At 43.6% G+C, this 14,876-nt stretch overlaps 1 protein-coding gene across 1 annotated transcript in view; it reads left to right on the top strand.

Annotated features, from left to right (window-relative positions):
• The window catches only part of MYO1H (myosin IH), a 121,193-nt gene that overhangs the window by 40,987 nt on the left and 65,330 nt on the right, over positions 1-14,876 (top strand). The window contains exons 10-12 of the mRNA XM_040358597.1: positions 1,065-1,184; positions 4,416-4,483; positions 9,395-9,500. Coding sequence (XP_040214531.1) covers positions 1,065-1,184; positions 4,416-4,483; positions 9,395-9,500 — 294 coding nt within the window. The remainder of the gene's footprint in view (positions 1-1,064; positions 1,185-4,415; positions 4,484-9,394; positions 9,501-14,876) is intronic.

Here is a 14,876-nt window from a genome sequence, read left to right as displayed (position 1 = left end):
TTTACCACAAGATGGCAGTCATCTGCTTTCAATCCACTTTCCATCAGCATCTATTTACTTTACTTAGACCCCCTCCAGTGTGTTCCATGTCCTTTCCTTTTGCCCTTAGTTATTGCCACTAGTTAAGATGGTGTCTATGCACTATATAAGGCCCTTGAGATGACGCATACACCATTGGCCTATCCCCGACGACGTCATTAACGACGAAACGTATGTAGGAACGGCCGTATTTTGCGTGGAGCGTCATCACGTATACGAAAGAGATATACACACACACAGAGATCAGCTGACAGGATTCGATCGGATGAAAACGCCGCTTTCCGTCTATTCCATGCCATTTTTACTCAACTTAATTGTAAGTGCAACCCAACTTTTATTAAACCCGCGATTCTACAGTACTTCACTATGGAGTGTTTTTGTTCATTTTTCCACTATTTATGAGCCTTCATATCCCATGTGCTGGGGACTGTTGCTGAGGACCTGCCCTTTCAGCCACCTGCTGGAGAAAGTCTGATTGGGAAGACTATAATCATCTCTGTGCCTTACTGACCGATGTTCCAACGGTCAGGGGATTCGGTAAGGAGACTACATCTCACTACCTGGGTGTCCCCTTTTGGTGGAAGAAGATATTTTCAGTGCACTTTCCTTCACTTTTCAAAATCATTACCCACTTCACTACTTTGGACTTTTGATTTATATTTTTGATATAATATTGGTTTCAATGTCTGTTTTATATCATCTTACACACTGTGCATTTTGAATAGGCTTGTTTCTTGTTCATATGTTGCCAAAGTGCAGACAGCTGCAAATAGTTGTGGCCACCAGTGACCTGTCATTATACAGGCTTGGTGGCCACAGCTAGCTGCTCACAGCAGAAGCAGGAATCAGAAAGTTCCTGCTGCTGCTGAAATTTTCACCGGACTAATCACCCGTGCTAATGTAGCGTAATTGTATTTATTTTTTTATTACAGCCAAGGCTGAGGCTACTGAAATTTGACAATCGTGTTTTTGTTTTTTTTTACTAAAATTAGGTTATTCAATTCTGCACATGTTTTTATATGCAGGTTCTGAGTCCTCTCAATTTAGAATTGGCATATTATGCCAGAGATGCCCTTGCCAAAGCTATGTATGGAAGATCCTTTAACTGGCTTGTCAACAAAATCAATGGGTCACTTGCAAATAAGGTAAACTAATTTTCTTTTTATAATCTTCTTGTTTATAATCTAGTAAAGCATGTGCAGTTCAAAAATACAATGAATTACACCAGGTTAGGGGTGGAAATTAGATCCCTTTTTTTTTTTTTTTATCAATTTGCAGAATCTATAACATATTTGCCTTTTTCACCTTTCTGCAGATATTACAATAGTGAGTTAAACTATTGGTCAGAGTGGCATTAAACTAAGCATTTTTTTATTTTTATTAATATATTTTTTTCATATTTTTTTTTAGTAAATAGTGCCAAAGTATTTAACACAATGTGGGGCTTGCAAAGTACAGTATGTAGCAGGAATGGACTGGCCATTGGGACTACAGGGAGTTTCCCGGTGGGCCGATGGCTCAGTGGGCCGGCTTCAGTGACAGCGGACCGCCGCCCCCCTCTGCTTCTCGGTCTCTCCCTTCCCGCAGTGCTCACCTCCTCTCCCTGCAGTGCTCACCTGGGAGGACAAAGAAGCAGGGGGGACTACAGAGGAGCATGGGGGAGGGGACAGACAGCTGACTCAACAGCTATAGCCTGGGAGTTTCTCACTTCTGCCTAATCTTGTCCAATAAGGGGGGGGGCACCAAACTGATTCTTTGCCCCGGGTAAAATAATGTCTAGCTTCCCCACTGGTACTGCCTGTAAGAGTACCAGTACCAGCCATTCTACTCTAATAAAGTAGAATGGCTAGTGGCTAGTGAAGGGGGAGAGGGGGCTTGGGTGGCCGGGGGGGGGGGGGGGGAGTTGTCCGGCCGCCATGGGAGAGACCTGTCAAAGTGGGCCAGTCTGGATGAAGTCCAGGGCCAAATTTTTGCCCCAGTCCAGCCCTGGTATGTAGGCTGCACTATAAGACTTTGCAATCGTGTATTTTTGAACATTACTGTTCATCACCTCCTATTCACTGAACCACAATGCCAAAAATTTCTCTAACGTGTCTAAACACTGTAGAGACATACATAAAGGAGATATGTCCACCTTTTCTTTCTGCGGCATAGAGAGAGTGCTGCCTGCAGATAGAAGAGGGGATAGATATCATAGACTTTTTGAGTGTGAGGTGTATTGGATACATAAAATGCAAACTTGCATCCCTCAGGGTATGAATTTTAGTTAGGATGTGGATATTTTCCTTTTTATATACAGTTGAACCTCGGATTACGAGCATAATCCATTTCAGGAGTATGCTCGTAATTCAAAGTACTCGCATATCAAAGCGAGTTTTCCCATTGAAGTCAATGGAAACTAAAATAATTTGTTCCGCATTGACTTGAATGGCATGCAATTCCGAATGCCAGAGGTGGGGGGGGGCCAGAGACGGCCGAAACGGCCCGAGGACACTTCGGCTCGTTTCCTGCGCCCCCGTACCTCAGGCCAAATGAGGTACTGCAGGCCAATGTTCGGCTTCTGCGCCCCCGTACCTCAGGCCAAATGAGGTACTGCAGGCCAATGTTCGGCTTCTGTGCCCCCGTACCTCAGGCCAAATGAGGTACTGCAAGCCTATTTAGCTTGAGTTCTGCTTGTCTTGTGAGTCAACACCGAGTCAGAATTTTAAAACAAAAGTTGCTTGGAAATCAAAATGCTCTCAAACCAAGTTACTCTTAAACCGAGGTTCCACTGTACAGTTTTGTATAAGTTGCCTTTTTTTTTAATATCCAATACATTTATATACTGCTCCACTAAAGGGAGTTCCCATACTCATCCGATCTATTCGACTGGGCTATTCATTATCTAATGTCACAAACAGGGCCGCCTTAATAGTATTATGGGCCCCTGGGAAAAATAATGCATTGCAACCCCTATGAGACTGCCCCAATTTTATGCACCTACTCTCAAGAATTAAAGTATAAATAGTTATTAGAATTAAATGTATATTTATTAGTACTTTCAATAAAAATCGATTTTAAGCAATAAGAAAACATGCCATAAATCAGAGACTAATCAACACAAAGGGCATAGTACAGGGGGGTTAGTAGGGCACAATACTGGGATCATGAAGGCACAGTACAGGTTCCAGGATGCTGCCTGGGACTCGACTATCCTGAGATAACTGAATAAAAGTGTGACTGTCCCAGCAAATCCAGAATAGCTGGCAAGTACAATGTAATGCAAGATTACCATGGGCCCCCTATGCACTTGGGGCCCCTGGGCAGTGCCGTCCCTGCATTAAGACAGCTTTGGTCACAAATATTGTTCAGGAAACCTGCCCTCTATTTTGATTTTGAAAAAACTGTTGGAGATAACCACTGCTATATGCTCTGAGGCTTTACGCACTGGCCTAGTCTTTTTAATGTTTTGTCTATTTGATTTTATTCCATTTCAGGTTTTGCATTTTAACTCACCTGATTAACTCACCACTTAATTTACTATTTGAATGTTTGTAATGTAATTTTACTTCGGCCATGAGTAAGGCATGATGGACGAAATGCGTTGGTTGTTTTTGATGTTTTTGCAATAAAGGATAACCATTGTTGGATGCCATTCCGAGTGCCAACTTCTTCACTTGTGATTAGTTATACATGAGCAAGTCCCTATCTGTAAAAGCTCCTGTACTGACAAGTCTGTGGTTTTGTTTATACTAAGGAGGCCCCTTTCACACGATCGGATCGTTCAGTTCCACCTGTCAGTTTTGACGGCGGACCTGAACGGCCGCTACATGCAGTCCTATGGAGCGTCGGATGTCAGCAGAGACATGTCCGCTGACATCCGACCCGATCCGATCCGCCAAAATCAGACGTATGGCGATACATCCCCATCCGTCCATGGCGGATCGGATCAGGTAAGATCTGATGAAATTGGACATGCTGTTCGTTTTCATCAGATCGCTCCATAGGAGACAGCAGCGCTGCACAAGCCCCTCCCCGCTCAGTAAGCAGAGAGGGGCTTGTCATCCGCCGGCTCAGTGGAGATCAGCGGACAGACCCCCCGCTGAGCTGGCGGGAGCTGGTGGACTCCGTAGCGACGGAGTCCGCCTGTGTGAAAGGAGCCTAAGGCTACAGGATAGCAGACAATGGCTCCTGTGTGAATATAAACAACCCTGTGCTTCAGAACTACTGTATCAGACCATGTGGCCCGTTGAGCACCAGGGACTTAGCCAATGCATGTCAAAAGCCCCTTATTTTCATGAATACATGTGAGAAGTTTTCATTATTCTGTTTGTTTGTTAATCTGTAATAAAGACTGACTGTAATACTAACGTCTTTAAACTTGTACTGTTTAACAGGAGCCACCTAAGAAAACTGTTATTGGACTTTTAGATATTTATGGCTTTGAAGTATTTGAATCAAACAGGTAACACTCTCCACTCTTGGATAACTTTAACACTGCCCATAAATTACTTTATTCTGCCCAGATAATATGATGTGATGAGTGGCAAGTATAAGGCCACACAAGGGACAATAATGAGCAATAATGATATTAGAAGAGCTAGAGCGAAAAAGGGAAAAAAAATCATACCTATACCTCAGCTTTAAATACGGTGGTTCCAATAATCTTCTTTTGTCAGGCTTTTCTTTTCTTGTTTTTCCATCAGGTTATTCTGCTAGCAACACACTTTCTATCCTGGGGTGACAATGCTTACTAGTTGTGTGTTATATTTGGGGAGCAGCATTTCCATCTATGGCCTCTTTCACACAGATGCTGTCTGTTATGCTAAGCAGGGGATCCATAAACAGGCTCCCTGCTGGTTTGGAGCAGAATGGGGCGAATGTCACTTTTGTTGCATCTGCGTCCATTAAATTTTTAAGATCCATATATAAAAACCAGAGCTTTCTGGACCCGTATTTGACCTATTGGCAACTGAAAGTAAATGGACTTGCTTCCATTTACAGTGCTTTGTGGAAAATATCAAGGGGTATGGAAAAATATTCATACCCAAGGATAGACTGGCCATTGGGACCACAGGGAGTTTCCCGGTGGGCCGATGGCTCAGTGGGCCGGCTTCAGTGACAGCGGACTGCTGCCCCCCTCCACTCCTGTCTCTCCCTCCCCGCAGCGCTCACCTGGGGGAACAAAGAAGCAGGGGGGATGACAGAGGAGCATGGGGGGAGGGGACAGACAGCTGACTCAACAGCTATGGCCTGGGAGTTTCTCACTTCTGCCTAATCTTGTCCCATAAGGGGGCACCGAACTGATTCTTTGCCCCGGGTGAAATAATGTCTATCTTCCCCACTGGTACTGCCTATAAGAGTACCAGTACCAGCCGTTCTACTCTAATAAAGTAGAACAGCTAGTGGCTAGTGAAGGGGGAGAGGGGGTGCGGGTGGCCAGGGGGGGGGGTGCGGGAGTTGTCCGGCCGCCATGGGAGAGACCTGTCAAAGTGGGCCAGTGTGGATGAAGTCCAGGGCCAAATTTCTGTCCCAGTCCAGCCCTGTTCATACCCCTTGATATTTTCCACATTTTGTCATGTTGCAACCAACAATTTAAATGTATTGGGTTTTTAGGTGATAGACCAACACAAAGTGGCACATAATTGTAAAGTGGAAGGCAAATGATAAATGGGTTTCGAACTTTTTTTACAAATAAATATGTGAAAAGTGTGCATTTGTATTCAGCCCTGTTTACTCTAATATCTAGTGTAAACAATTGCCTTTAGAAGTCACCTAATTTAGTAAATAGAGTCAACCTGTGTGTAATTTAATCTCAGTTCTGTGAAGCCCTCGGAGGTTTGTTAGAGAACCTTAGTGAACAAACAGCATCATGAAGGCCAAGGAACACACCAGACCGGTCAGGGATAAAGTTGTGGAGAAGTTTAAAGCAGGGTTAGGGTATAAAAATATATCCCAAGCTTTGAACCTCTCACAGAACACTGTTCAATCCATCATCCGAAAATGTAAAGAGTATGGCACAACTGCCAATCTACCAAGTTATGGTGGTCCACCTAAACTGACAGGTCGGGCAAGGAAAGAATTAATCAGAGAAGCAGCCAAGTGACCCATGGTAGCTCTAGAGGAGCTGCAGAGATCCACAGCTCAGGTGGGAGAATCTGTCCACAGGACAACTATTAGTCGTGCACTCCACAAATCTGGCCTGTATGAAAGAGTGGCAAGAAGAAAGCCATTGTTGAAAGACACACATAAGAAGTCCTGTTTGCAGTTTGCCATTTGGGATACACAGCAAACATTCTCTGGTCCGATGAGACCAAAATTAAACTTTTTGGTCTAAAAGAAAAATGCTATGTGTTGCAGAGAACTAACACTACACACCACCCCCACCATAAAACATGGTAGTGGCAGCATCATGTTGTGGGTATGCCTTTCTTCAGCAGGGACAGGGAAGCTGGTCAGAGTTGATGGGAAGATGGATGGGGCCAAATACAGGGCAACCTTCGAAGAAAATCTGTTATGCCCTGTACACACAATCGTTTCATCCGATGAAAACGGTCTGATGGATTTTTTCATCAGATATCCGATGAAGCTGACTTTCATCAGTCGTGCCTACACACCATCGGTTAAAAAAACGATCGTTTCAGAACGCGGTGACGTAAAACACAATGATGTGCTGAGAAAAATGAAGTTCAATGCTTCCGAGCATGCGTCGACTTGATTCTGAGCATGCACAGGTTTTTAACCGATGGACGTACCCACAGACGATCAAAAATAAGTTCCTAGTTTTTTCACCGATGGATAAAAAACCGATGGGGCCCACGAACGATCGGTTCGTCTGATGAAAACGGACCGTTTTCATCAGACAAACCGATCATGTGTACGCGGCATTAGAGTCTGCAAAAGATTTGAGACTGGGGCAGAGGTTCACCTTCCAGCAGGACAACGACCCTAAACATACAGCCAGAGCTACAATGGAATGGTTTAGATCAAAGCATATGCATGTGCTAGAATGGCCCAGTCAAAGTCCAGACTTAAAGCGGGGGTTCACCCGTACATAACAATTTTTTCCCTTAGCTTCATGCTCATTTTGTTTAGGGGAATCGGCTAGTTGTTTTAAAATATGAGCTGTACTTACCGTTTACGAGATGCATCTTCTCCGCCGCTTCCGGGTATGGGCTGCGGGACTGGGCGTTCCTATTTTGATTGACAGTCTTCCGAGAGGCTTCCGACGGTCGCATCCATCGCGTCACGATTTTCCGAAAGAAGCCGAACGTCGGTGCACAGGCGCAGTATAGAGCCGCACCGACGTTCTGCTTCTTTCGGATACTAGTGACGCGATGGATGCGACCGTCGGAAGCCTCTCGGAAGACTGTCAATCAAGAAGGAACGCCCGCTCCCGAAGACCTATACCCGGAAGCGACGGAGAAGATGCATCTGGAAAACGGTAAGTACAGCTCATATTTTAAAACAACTAGCCGATTCCCCTAGACAAAACGAGGATCCATCTAAGGGGATTCTTTGAAAAAAATGTTTTATGGGTGAACTCCCGCTTTAAATCCTCTGGAACTCACTACCTCAACCTGTCCGGCTATCCCATACTCTTGCTACCTTCAGGCGATCCCTGAAAACTCATCTCTTCAGGGAAACCTATCACGTCTCCAACTAATCTTTTACCACTTCCATCTGCTCATTCCCCACATTTACAACCTTTTGTACCACCTGACCCACCCTATTAGATTGTAAGCTCTTCTGAGCAGGGCCCTCTTAATCCTCTTGTATTTTATTGTATTATAACTGTATTGTTTCCTTTTTATATTGAAAAGCGCTGCGTAAACTGTTGGCGCTATATCAATCCTGTATAATAATAAATTCAATTGAAAATCTGTGCCAAGACATGACAATTGCTGTTCAGACGCTCTCCATCCAATCTGACAGAGCTTGAGCTATTTTGCAAAGAAGAATGGGCATAAATGTCACTCTCTAGATGTACAAAGCTGGTAGAGACATCCCCTAAAAGATTTGCAGCTGTAATTGCAGCGAAAGGTGGTTTTACAAAGTATTGACTCAGGGGGCTGAATACAAATGCACGCCACACTTTTCACATATTTATTTGTAAAAAATTTGGACAACCATTTATCATTTTCCTTCCACTTCACAATTATGTGCCACTTTGTGTTGGTCTATCACACAAAATCCCAATAAAATACATTTACATTTAAGTTGTAACATGACAAAATGTGGAAAATTTCAAGGGGTATGAATACTTTTTCAAGGCACTGTACATCAGACTACCTCCAATCCTTCACATTTAGATCCAAAAAAAACTGAAAAAGCACGCAGACCTTTTTCATTTTTTTTTCTGGACCTACATGGTCTTGGAGGTAAGCAAATGTAAATGGATGCATGTCTGTTTACGTCTGCCTGCCCCTAGACTTACAGGGAGCTTTTATTCAAGTCTTTGGACTGACAGGTGACCCTGACTGAACAGCTCTTGTAATAGGGTTCTTAGGATAGCCCACGCACGCACCGTCACACCTGCATAGATGTGAACAAAGCCTTAGACTGTAGAACTGAGCATTGTGCTGCAATCCAAAAAAATGTACATCTATAACAGTTAGGCCTCATACACACGGGCAAGAATCTTGTCAGGAAAAAAAAAAAAATTCCTGACGAGATTCTTGGCAAGAATCTCTTGCCGCCCGAGTGTACACACACTTCTTTCAAAAGAACAGCGGTTCTTTTGAAAGGCAAGAATGCGGTAACGTCATCGCGTACGACGAGCTTCACCCTACCTATGCCGTGAAAGCTACCGTGCATGCGTCAAAGTCATTTAGAGCATGCGCGGGTTTCCACAGCGACAGGTAAGTATACAGCCGCTCGGGTTTCTCGTCGGGAAACAGGCCGACAAAAATCTCGATGAGAAAATAGAAAGCAGGATCTCTATTTTTCTTGTCGAGATTCTGGGCAGATTTCCAGACGAGAAACCTGAAAGCCTCGTAAACACGTTCGGTTTACTCGGGAAGAAAGTTTTCTTGCTGGTTCTTGCCGAGAAAACCGAGCGTGTTTGTACGAGGCCTTACATGTGAGGTCCTAGAGAGGTGCGACTGCATGTTAACATTCAAGATTCTCAGTAATCAGTTTGAACACTGCACCTTTCCATACTTCTAGAAAACTTTTACATAAAACATTCTTTGTTTCACATTTTCCCTACTCTAGCCAAAAAGAAAACGGAAATTTGGCTTTAGATATAGTTTACCTAAGTTAGGATAGTAAAATGTCTCACAGAACCATTGTAGAATTTTGGTCTTCGTAAAGCTTTTTTGGAAACTTTTTTTTGATTTCTAATCAAACAGTAATTTTGTATCTTTGTTTGTAGCTTTGAACAGTTTTGCATTAACTATTGTAATGAGAAACTTCAGCAACTCTTCATTTCTATGACACTCAAGACAGAGCAAGAGGAATATGAAACAGAGGGAATTGAGGTATTGCAAATCATTGACTCATTTCTAAAAAAAACAAGATGTTCCCTGTATACTGGTGTTTTAGGGCTCATTCAGATAGGTGGTGACACCCATCTTAGGTGCTGAGCCATTGTTTTGTTTCTCTGCACGGTCAAAATCTGACATGTGGCTGAGGTGGAAGCATGATTTCTAAATCACACTGTCTGTGTTCAGATCAGGGGCGGACAGACCATTTGGGCTCTCGGGCACTGCCCGAGGGCCCCATGCCACTAGGGGGCCCCATCAGGGTTGCCAGCCTCAGTAAAACCAGGGACAGTATGTAAAAATCTGTGTTTTTTTTAAAATCCCAAGATTATAGCTGCCCCGCCTCTCCAGTACCTTTCTATACTGTGTATATATGTGTGTGTATGTATACTGTGTATGTGCGTATAATGTGTGGCCCCATAATCTCCTATTGCCTGGGGGCCCCATAATCTCCTATTGCCCAGGGGCCCCATGAGTTGTCAGTCCACCCCTGGTTCAGATCCATGCACATGCTCCTGCACGCATGTAAACTTTTGACATTTGGCTGTGTACGTGCAGCCACTCCTCCAATATCCACTTTTATAGACTGCCTGCACACAGCTCCAGGGCGGATGCAGATGCAGTGAACAGTAGCTCAGCACATGGATCATCAGAATGAGCTCTAAGGGTCCTTTCAGACTTCCTTTCAGTTTGTCCTGTCCGCTCCGTCGGCTCAGCGGGAATCCCCGCTGAGCTCTCGGCGGATAGGGCGGTCCCCGCACACAGTGCAGGGACCGCCCTATCTCAGCTCCGCTCTGCCCTATGGGGAACCGGATGCAGATGGACCGTCTGTCCGTCTGCATCAGTTCCGTTCCGCCGGACGGAAGAAAAATAGGGTTTTCTTCCGTCCGAAAACCGGATCCCGGCGGACGCGGACGCTAGCCGATGCTCCATCCGCTAACGGACGCGTTCCCATAGGGATTCATTACAAGTCCGTTAACGGACTTGTAATGAACGGACAGGCGGAACGGACATGTGAAAGGGGCCTTAAGCATAAATCCAAAGAACTGCTAACTCTCCTTCATGCTATTTTTTTCAGAATTATGATTTAATTGAAAACATTCTAATGCAGTATGTTCTTTTGTGCCAAGCATGCTTTTAGTTCTGATTTTGAACCACCTGAAAGCGTACTTGAAAAGAATGCACAACCTCCCTTTTCCAGGTTGCCATGGCTCATCCCACAAGCTCCTCTTTCCCTTTTAGGGCAACACCAAAATGCTGATCCCCTGCCAAGGTTGCTATGGCAACAGCCACAAACTACCCTCTACTGACGTTTCCATGACAATATACAAGCTCATACCTCACAAACATTTTATGGCAACCAGGTGAGGCCTCGTACACACGACAGAGTTTCTCGGCAAAAATCAGCAAAAACCTTGCTGGGAGATATTTTTTTGCAGAGGAAACCGGTCGTGTGTACATTTTCATCGAGGAAACTGTCGAGAACCTCGTTGAGCCAAAAAGAGAGCAAGTTCTCTATTTCCTCGATGGGAGTCTGATTTGGCTCGTCGAGATCCTCGACGGGCTGGTTTTCGACGAGAAACTCGGACGTCTGTATGCTAAGGAACCCACGCTTGCTCAGATTAAAGTATGAGACGGGAGTAAAAGTAGCATTTGTAATAGAGATAACACATTTTTAAAGCTGTAACAGACTGAAAAGTGCAAATCGTCTCTTACCAAACTTTTATTTAACACACAAACACATGAGATTAGCAAAAGCAGCCCCAAGAGTTGGGCCAGTGGAATCGAACTTCCCCTGCAGTTGTATGTCACCGCGTTTGAGAACGAGGAGATTTTGGCTTGACTGTGTGTACACAAAGCAAGCTTGTCGAGTTCCTCGACAAGCCTAACAAGGAACTCGACCTGGAACTCGATGTGTTTCGCCCGTCGAGTTTCTCGGCCGTGTGTACGAGGCTTTAGAGAGAGCTGTTGTAGAGAACCATGGTTTCCAAACTCAGAAAGAGACACCAGCTCCTCTCCCTGCCCAGGTTGCTGCCTGTAAACACCTGCATTCTTCTACCTTGCCCAGGCTGCCCACAATTTCTTCCCCTGCTCAGCAAATACAATCCCTTCCCCTTGCCCAAGTTTCTATGGCAGCACCTAGGTGTCTCTCTTCTCCACCAAATATGCCCACAAACTCCTTCCCTGCCCAGAGTGCATTGGACACACCCACACGCCCCTAAACCAGCTTTTATCAATCTTTTACCTGAGAGTAACCCTTGAAATAATATTCAGGCCTCAAGAAACCCCTGCAAAAAACAATTTATCTGGGGGTCATCTGCGGATTACCGAAGCACCAGCACTTTTTTGATTATGGATTATTATCCCAATTATATGGACTCCCCTATGAATTGCTTATACATGCTGCACTTTTAGGGATTTTTTTCAGTTTATGCGATTTATGTTGCGACTTTGTGTTTTTGCGATTATGCCATTTTGTTGCAATTTTTTTTACAGTACACAATGAGGTTAATTTACTAAAACTGGAGAGAGCAAAATCTGATGCAGCTTTGCATAGAAACCAATCAGCTTCCAGGTTTTATTGTCAAAGTTAATTGAACAAGCTCAGGTTAGAAGCTGATTGGTTACCATCAGGGCCGATCCGCCCTATAGGCTCACTATGCAAGCCGCTTAGGGCCCCACAAAGTTGCAGAGGACTCCCCAAATTACTATAGGCTTAGCCTGGTGAGAAGTCATTTTCGGCCCCTCACCCCGCTTCTCAGTTTGCTGGCTGCATGGGAGAAGAGGTAAGAAGTCAGCACCCCCCGCTTCTCAATTTAATGTAAGATGTAATTTCCGACAGTAGAACACCCCCTCCCCCCGCTTCTCAACTGTAATCTTTAATGTGACATGTCACTGTCGGCAGTGCCCCCCCTGCTTCTCAACTTTAATGTGACATGTCATTTTGCTTAGGGCCCCAGGGAGGTCAGGATCGTCACTGGTTACCATACACAGCTACTGCAGAATTTGCACTCTCCAGTTTTAGTAAATCAATCACATTGTGTTTCACATTTATTTGCACTGTTATTAGAATACATCGAGGAACCAGTGTTTGATTTTATGCAATTGATATCTATATGATCCACCAATACTGTTCACTAAGAAGGAAGATTTCAGACTTTGCACTTAAGTTTGGTAATTTTATGGACTCACTTATGAATTACATACACATATTGCACTTTAAAGGACTTTTTCAGTTTTATGTGATTTTATTGTGATTTTGCGATTATGCAATTTTCTTGCGATCTTTTTCAAAGTACACATTTTGTTTCACATTTCACTTATATTTGTGTAGTCACCAATATTATTTACCAAGGACACCAAGGCGGAATGTTTCAGATTTTGTTTTCACTTTATAGTTTAACAAAATAATTATTGACACTACTAAGGGCACTAAGCACAACAACATACACTCATTAAAAAAATGTAAAACTGATCAGAAAAGATCCATTTAAAAAAAAGTCAAGTAAATTAGGATCGTAAATTTATAAAAGTAAATATTTTTGTGAACCATAGAACTCAATAGACGTTGTTTGACCTCAAAGAAGGGTATCGATCCGGGGTAATGGGATTTTTTTTTTCTGTCAAAAATATGTAGCAGAATACATATTGGCCTAAATTATTGAAGAAATTCGATTTAAAAAAAAAAAAATAATTATTGGATATATTTTATAGCACAAAGTAAAAAATAAATTTTTTGGTTTTCAAAATGGTGGGTCTTTTTTGTTTATAGCGCAAAAAATAAAAACTGCAGTGTTGATTAAATACCATCAAAAGAAAGCTCTATTTGTGGGAAAAAAAGTAGGGCTGCTACTGATTAAAATTTTTGTGTTCGATTAATCGTTTTTTTTTTTTAATCGATTAATCGACTAATTTTGATTAATTAACGCACATACAGATACAACTACTTTTAGCTGATCTCCTTGCATTGCAACTCTGCATTAGTCAGTGGTAAATGTGGTATACACTATATACAATCACTCGACACTAGTTAGTTTCCACAATCAATGACTTCCCCCCCCCATACCGTAATATCCACATCTGCCCCCAAACCGTAATATCCACATCTCCCCCCCCCCATACTGTAATATCCATATATCCCCCCCATACTGCAAGAATATACACATCTGCCCCCCATACTGTAATATACACATCTGCCCCCCATACTGTAATATACACATCTGCCCCCCATACTGTAATATACACATCTGCCCCCCCATACTGTAATATACACATCTGCCTCCCATACTGCAAGAATATACACATCTGCCCCCATGTGTACATTACAGCATGGGGGCAGATGTGTATATTCTTGCAGTATGGGGGCAGATGTGTATATTCTTGCAGTATGGGGGCAGATGTGTATATTCTTGTAGTATGGGGGCAGATGTGTATATTCTTGCAGTATGGGGGCAGATGTGTATATTACAGCATCTGCCCCCATGCTTTTATATACACACATCTGCCCCCATGCTTTTATATACACACATCTGCCCCCATGCTTTTATATACACACATCTGCCCCCATGCTTTTATATACACACATCTGCCCCCATGCTTTTATATACACACATCTGCCCCCATGCTTTTATATACACACACATCTGCCCCCATGCTTTTATATACACACATCTGCCCCCATGCTTTTATACACACACATCTGCCCCCATGCTTTTATACACACACATCTGCCCCCATGCTTATACACATCTGCCCCATGCTTATACACATCTGCCCCATGCTTATACATATCTGCCCCATGCTTATACACATCTGCCCCCATGCTTATAGTCTTATACACATCTGCCCCCATGCTTTACATAAACACATATGCCCCCATGCTTTAATATAAAGAATGGTTTGTTGTCCTCTCTTACCTACATCAGGCAGACCCGTCGGCAGAGAGGCTGATGGACACGTGTGCGCGGGAACATAATACAAGCAGGGCGGGCGGGTGATGATGACGTCAGCGCGCCGCTACTTGGTTGCCGCCGGGTGGACCAAGATGGCTCCGGAGCTAGGCCGAAGCCGCGGCCTTTCCTATCGGCGAGACCGCGGAGCTCACTCCGCGGTTCGTCGATCAAAATAATTTTAGTCGATCAAAGAAATTAACGATTAATCGAACAATTAATCGTTAATTTCCGCAGCCCTAAAAAAAAGGTATCAATTTTGTTTGGGAACAGCATCACACGACCATGCAATTGTCAGTTAAAATAACGCATCGCTGTATCGCAAAAAATGGCCTCTTCATGAAGGGGAGTAAATCTTCCAGAGGGCAAGTGGTTAATGAAACTTATGAAATTTAGCTAATAAAAAAAAAACAGAAACTGTTCA

Source organism: Rana temporaria, chromosome 1 (genome assembly GCF_905171775.1).
Source record: "Rana temporaria chromosome 1, aRanTem1.1, whole genome shotgun sequence".
NCBI classification, from domain to species: Eukaryota; Metazoa; Chordata; class Amphibia; order Anura; family Ranidae; genus Rana; species Rana temporaria.
The sequence above is the reverse complement of the archived record's forward strand: the minus strand, read 5'-3'. Positions and strand labels throughout refer to the sequence as shown.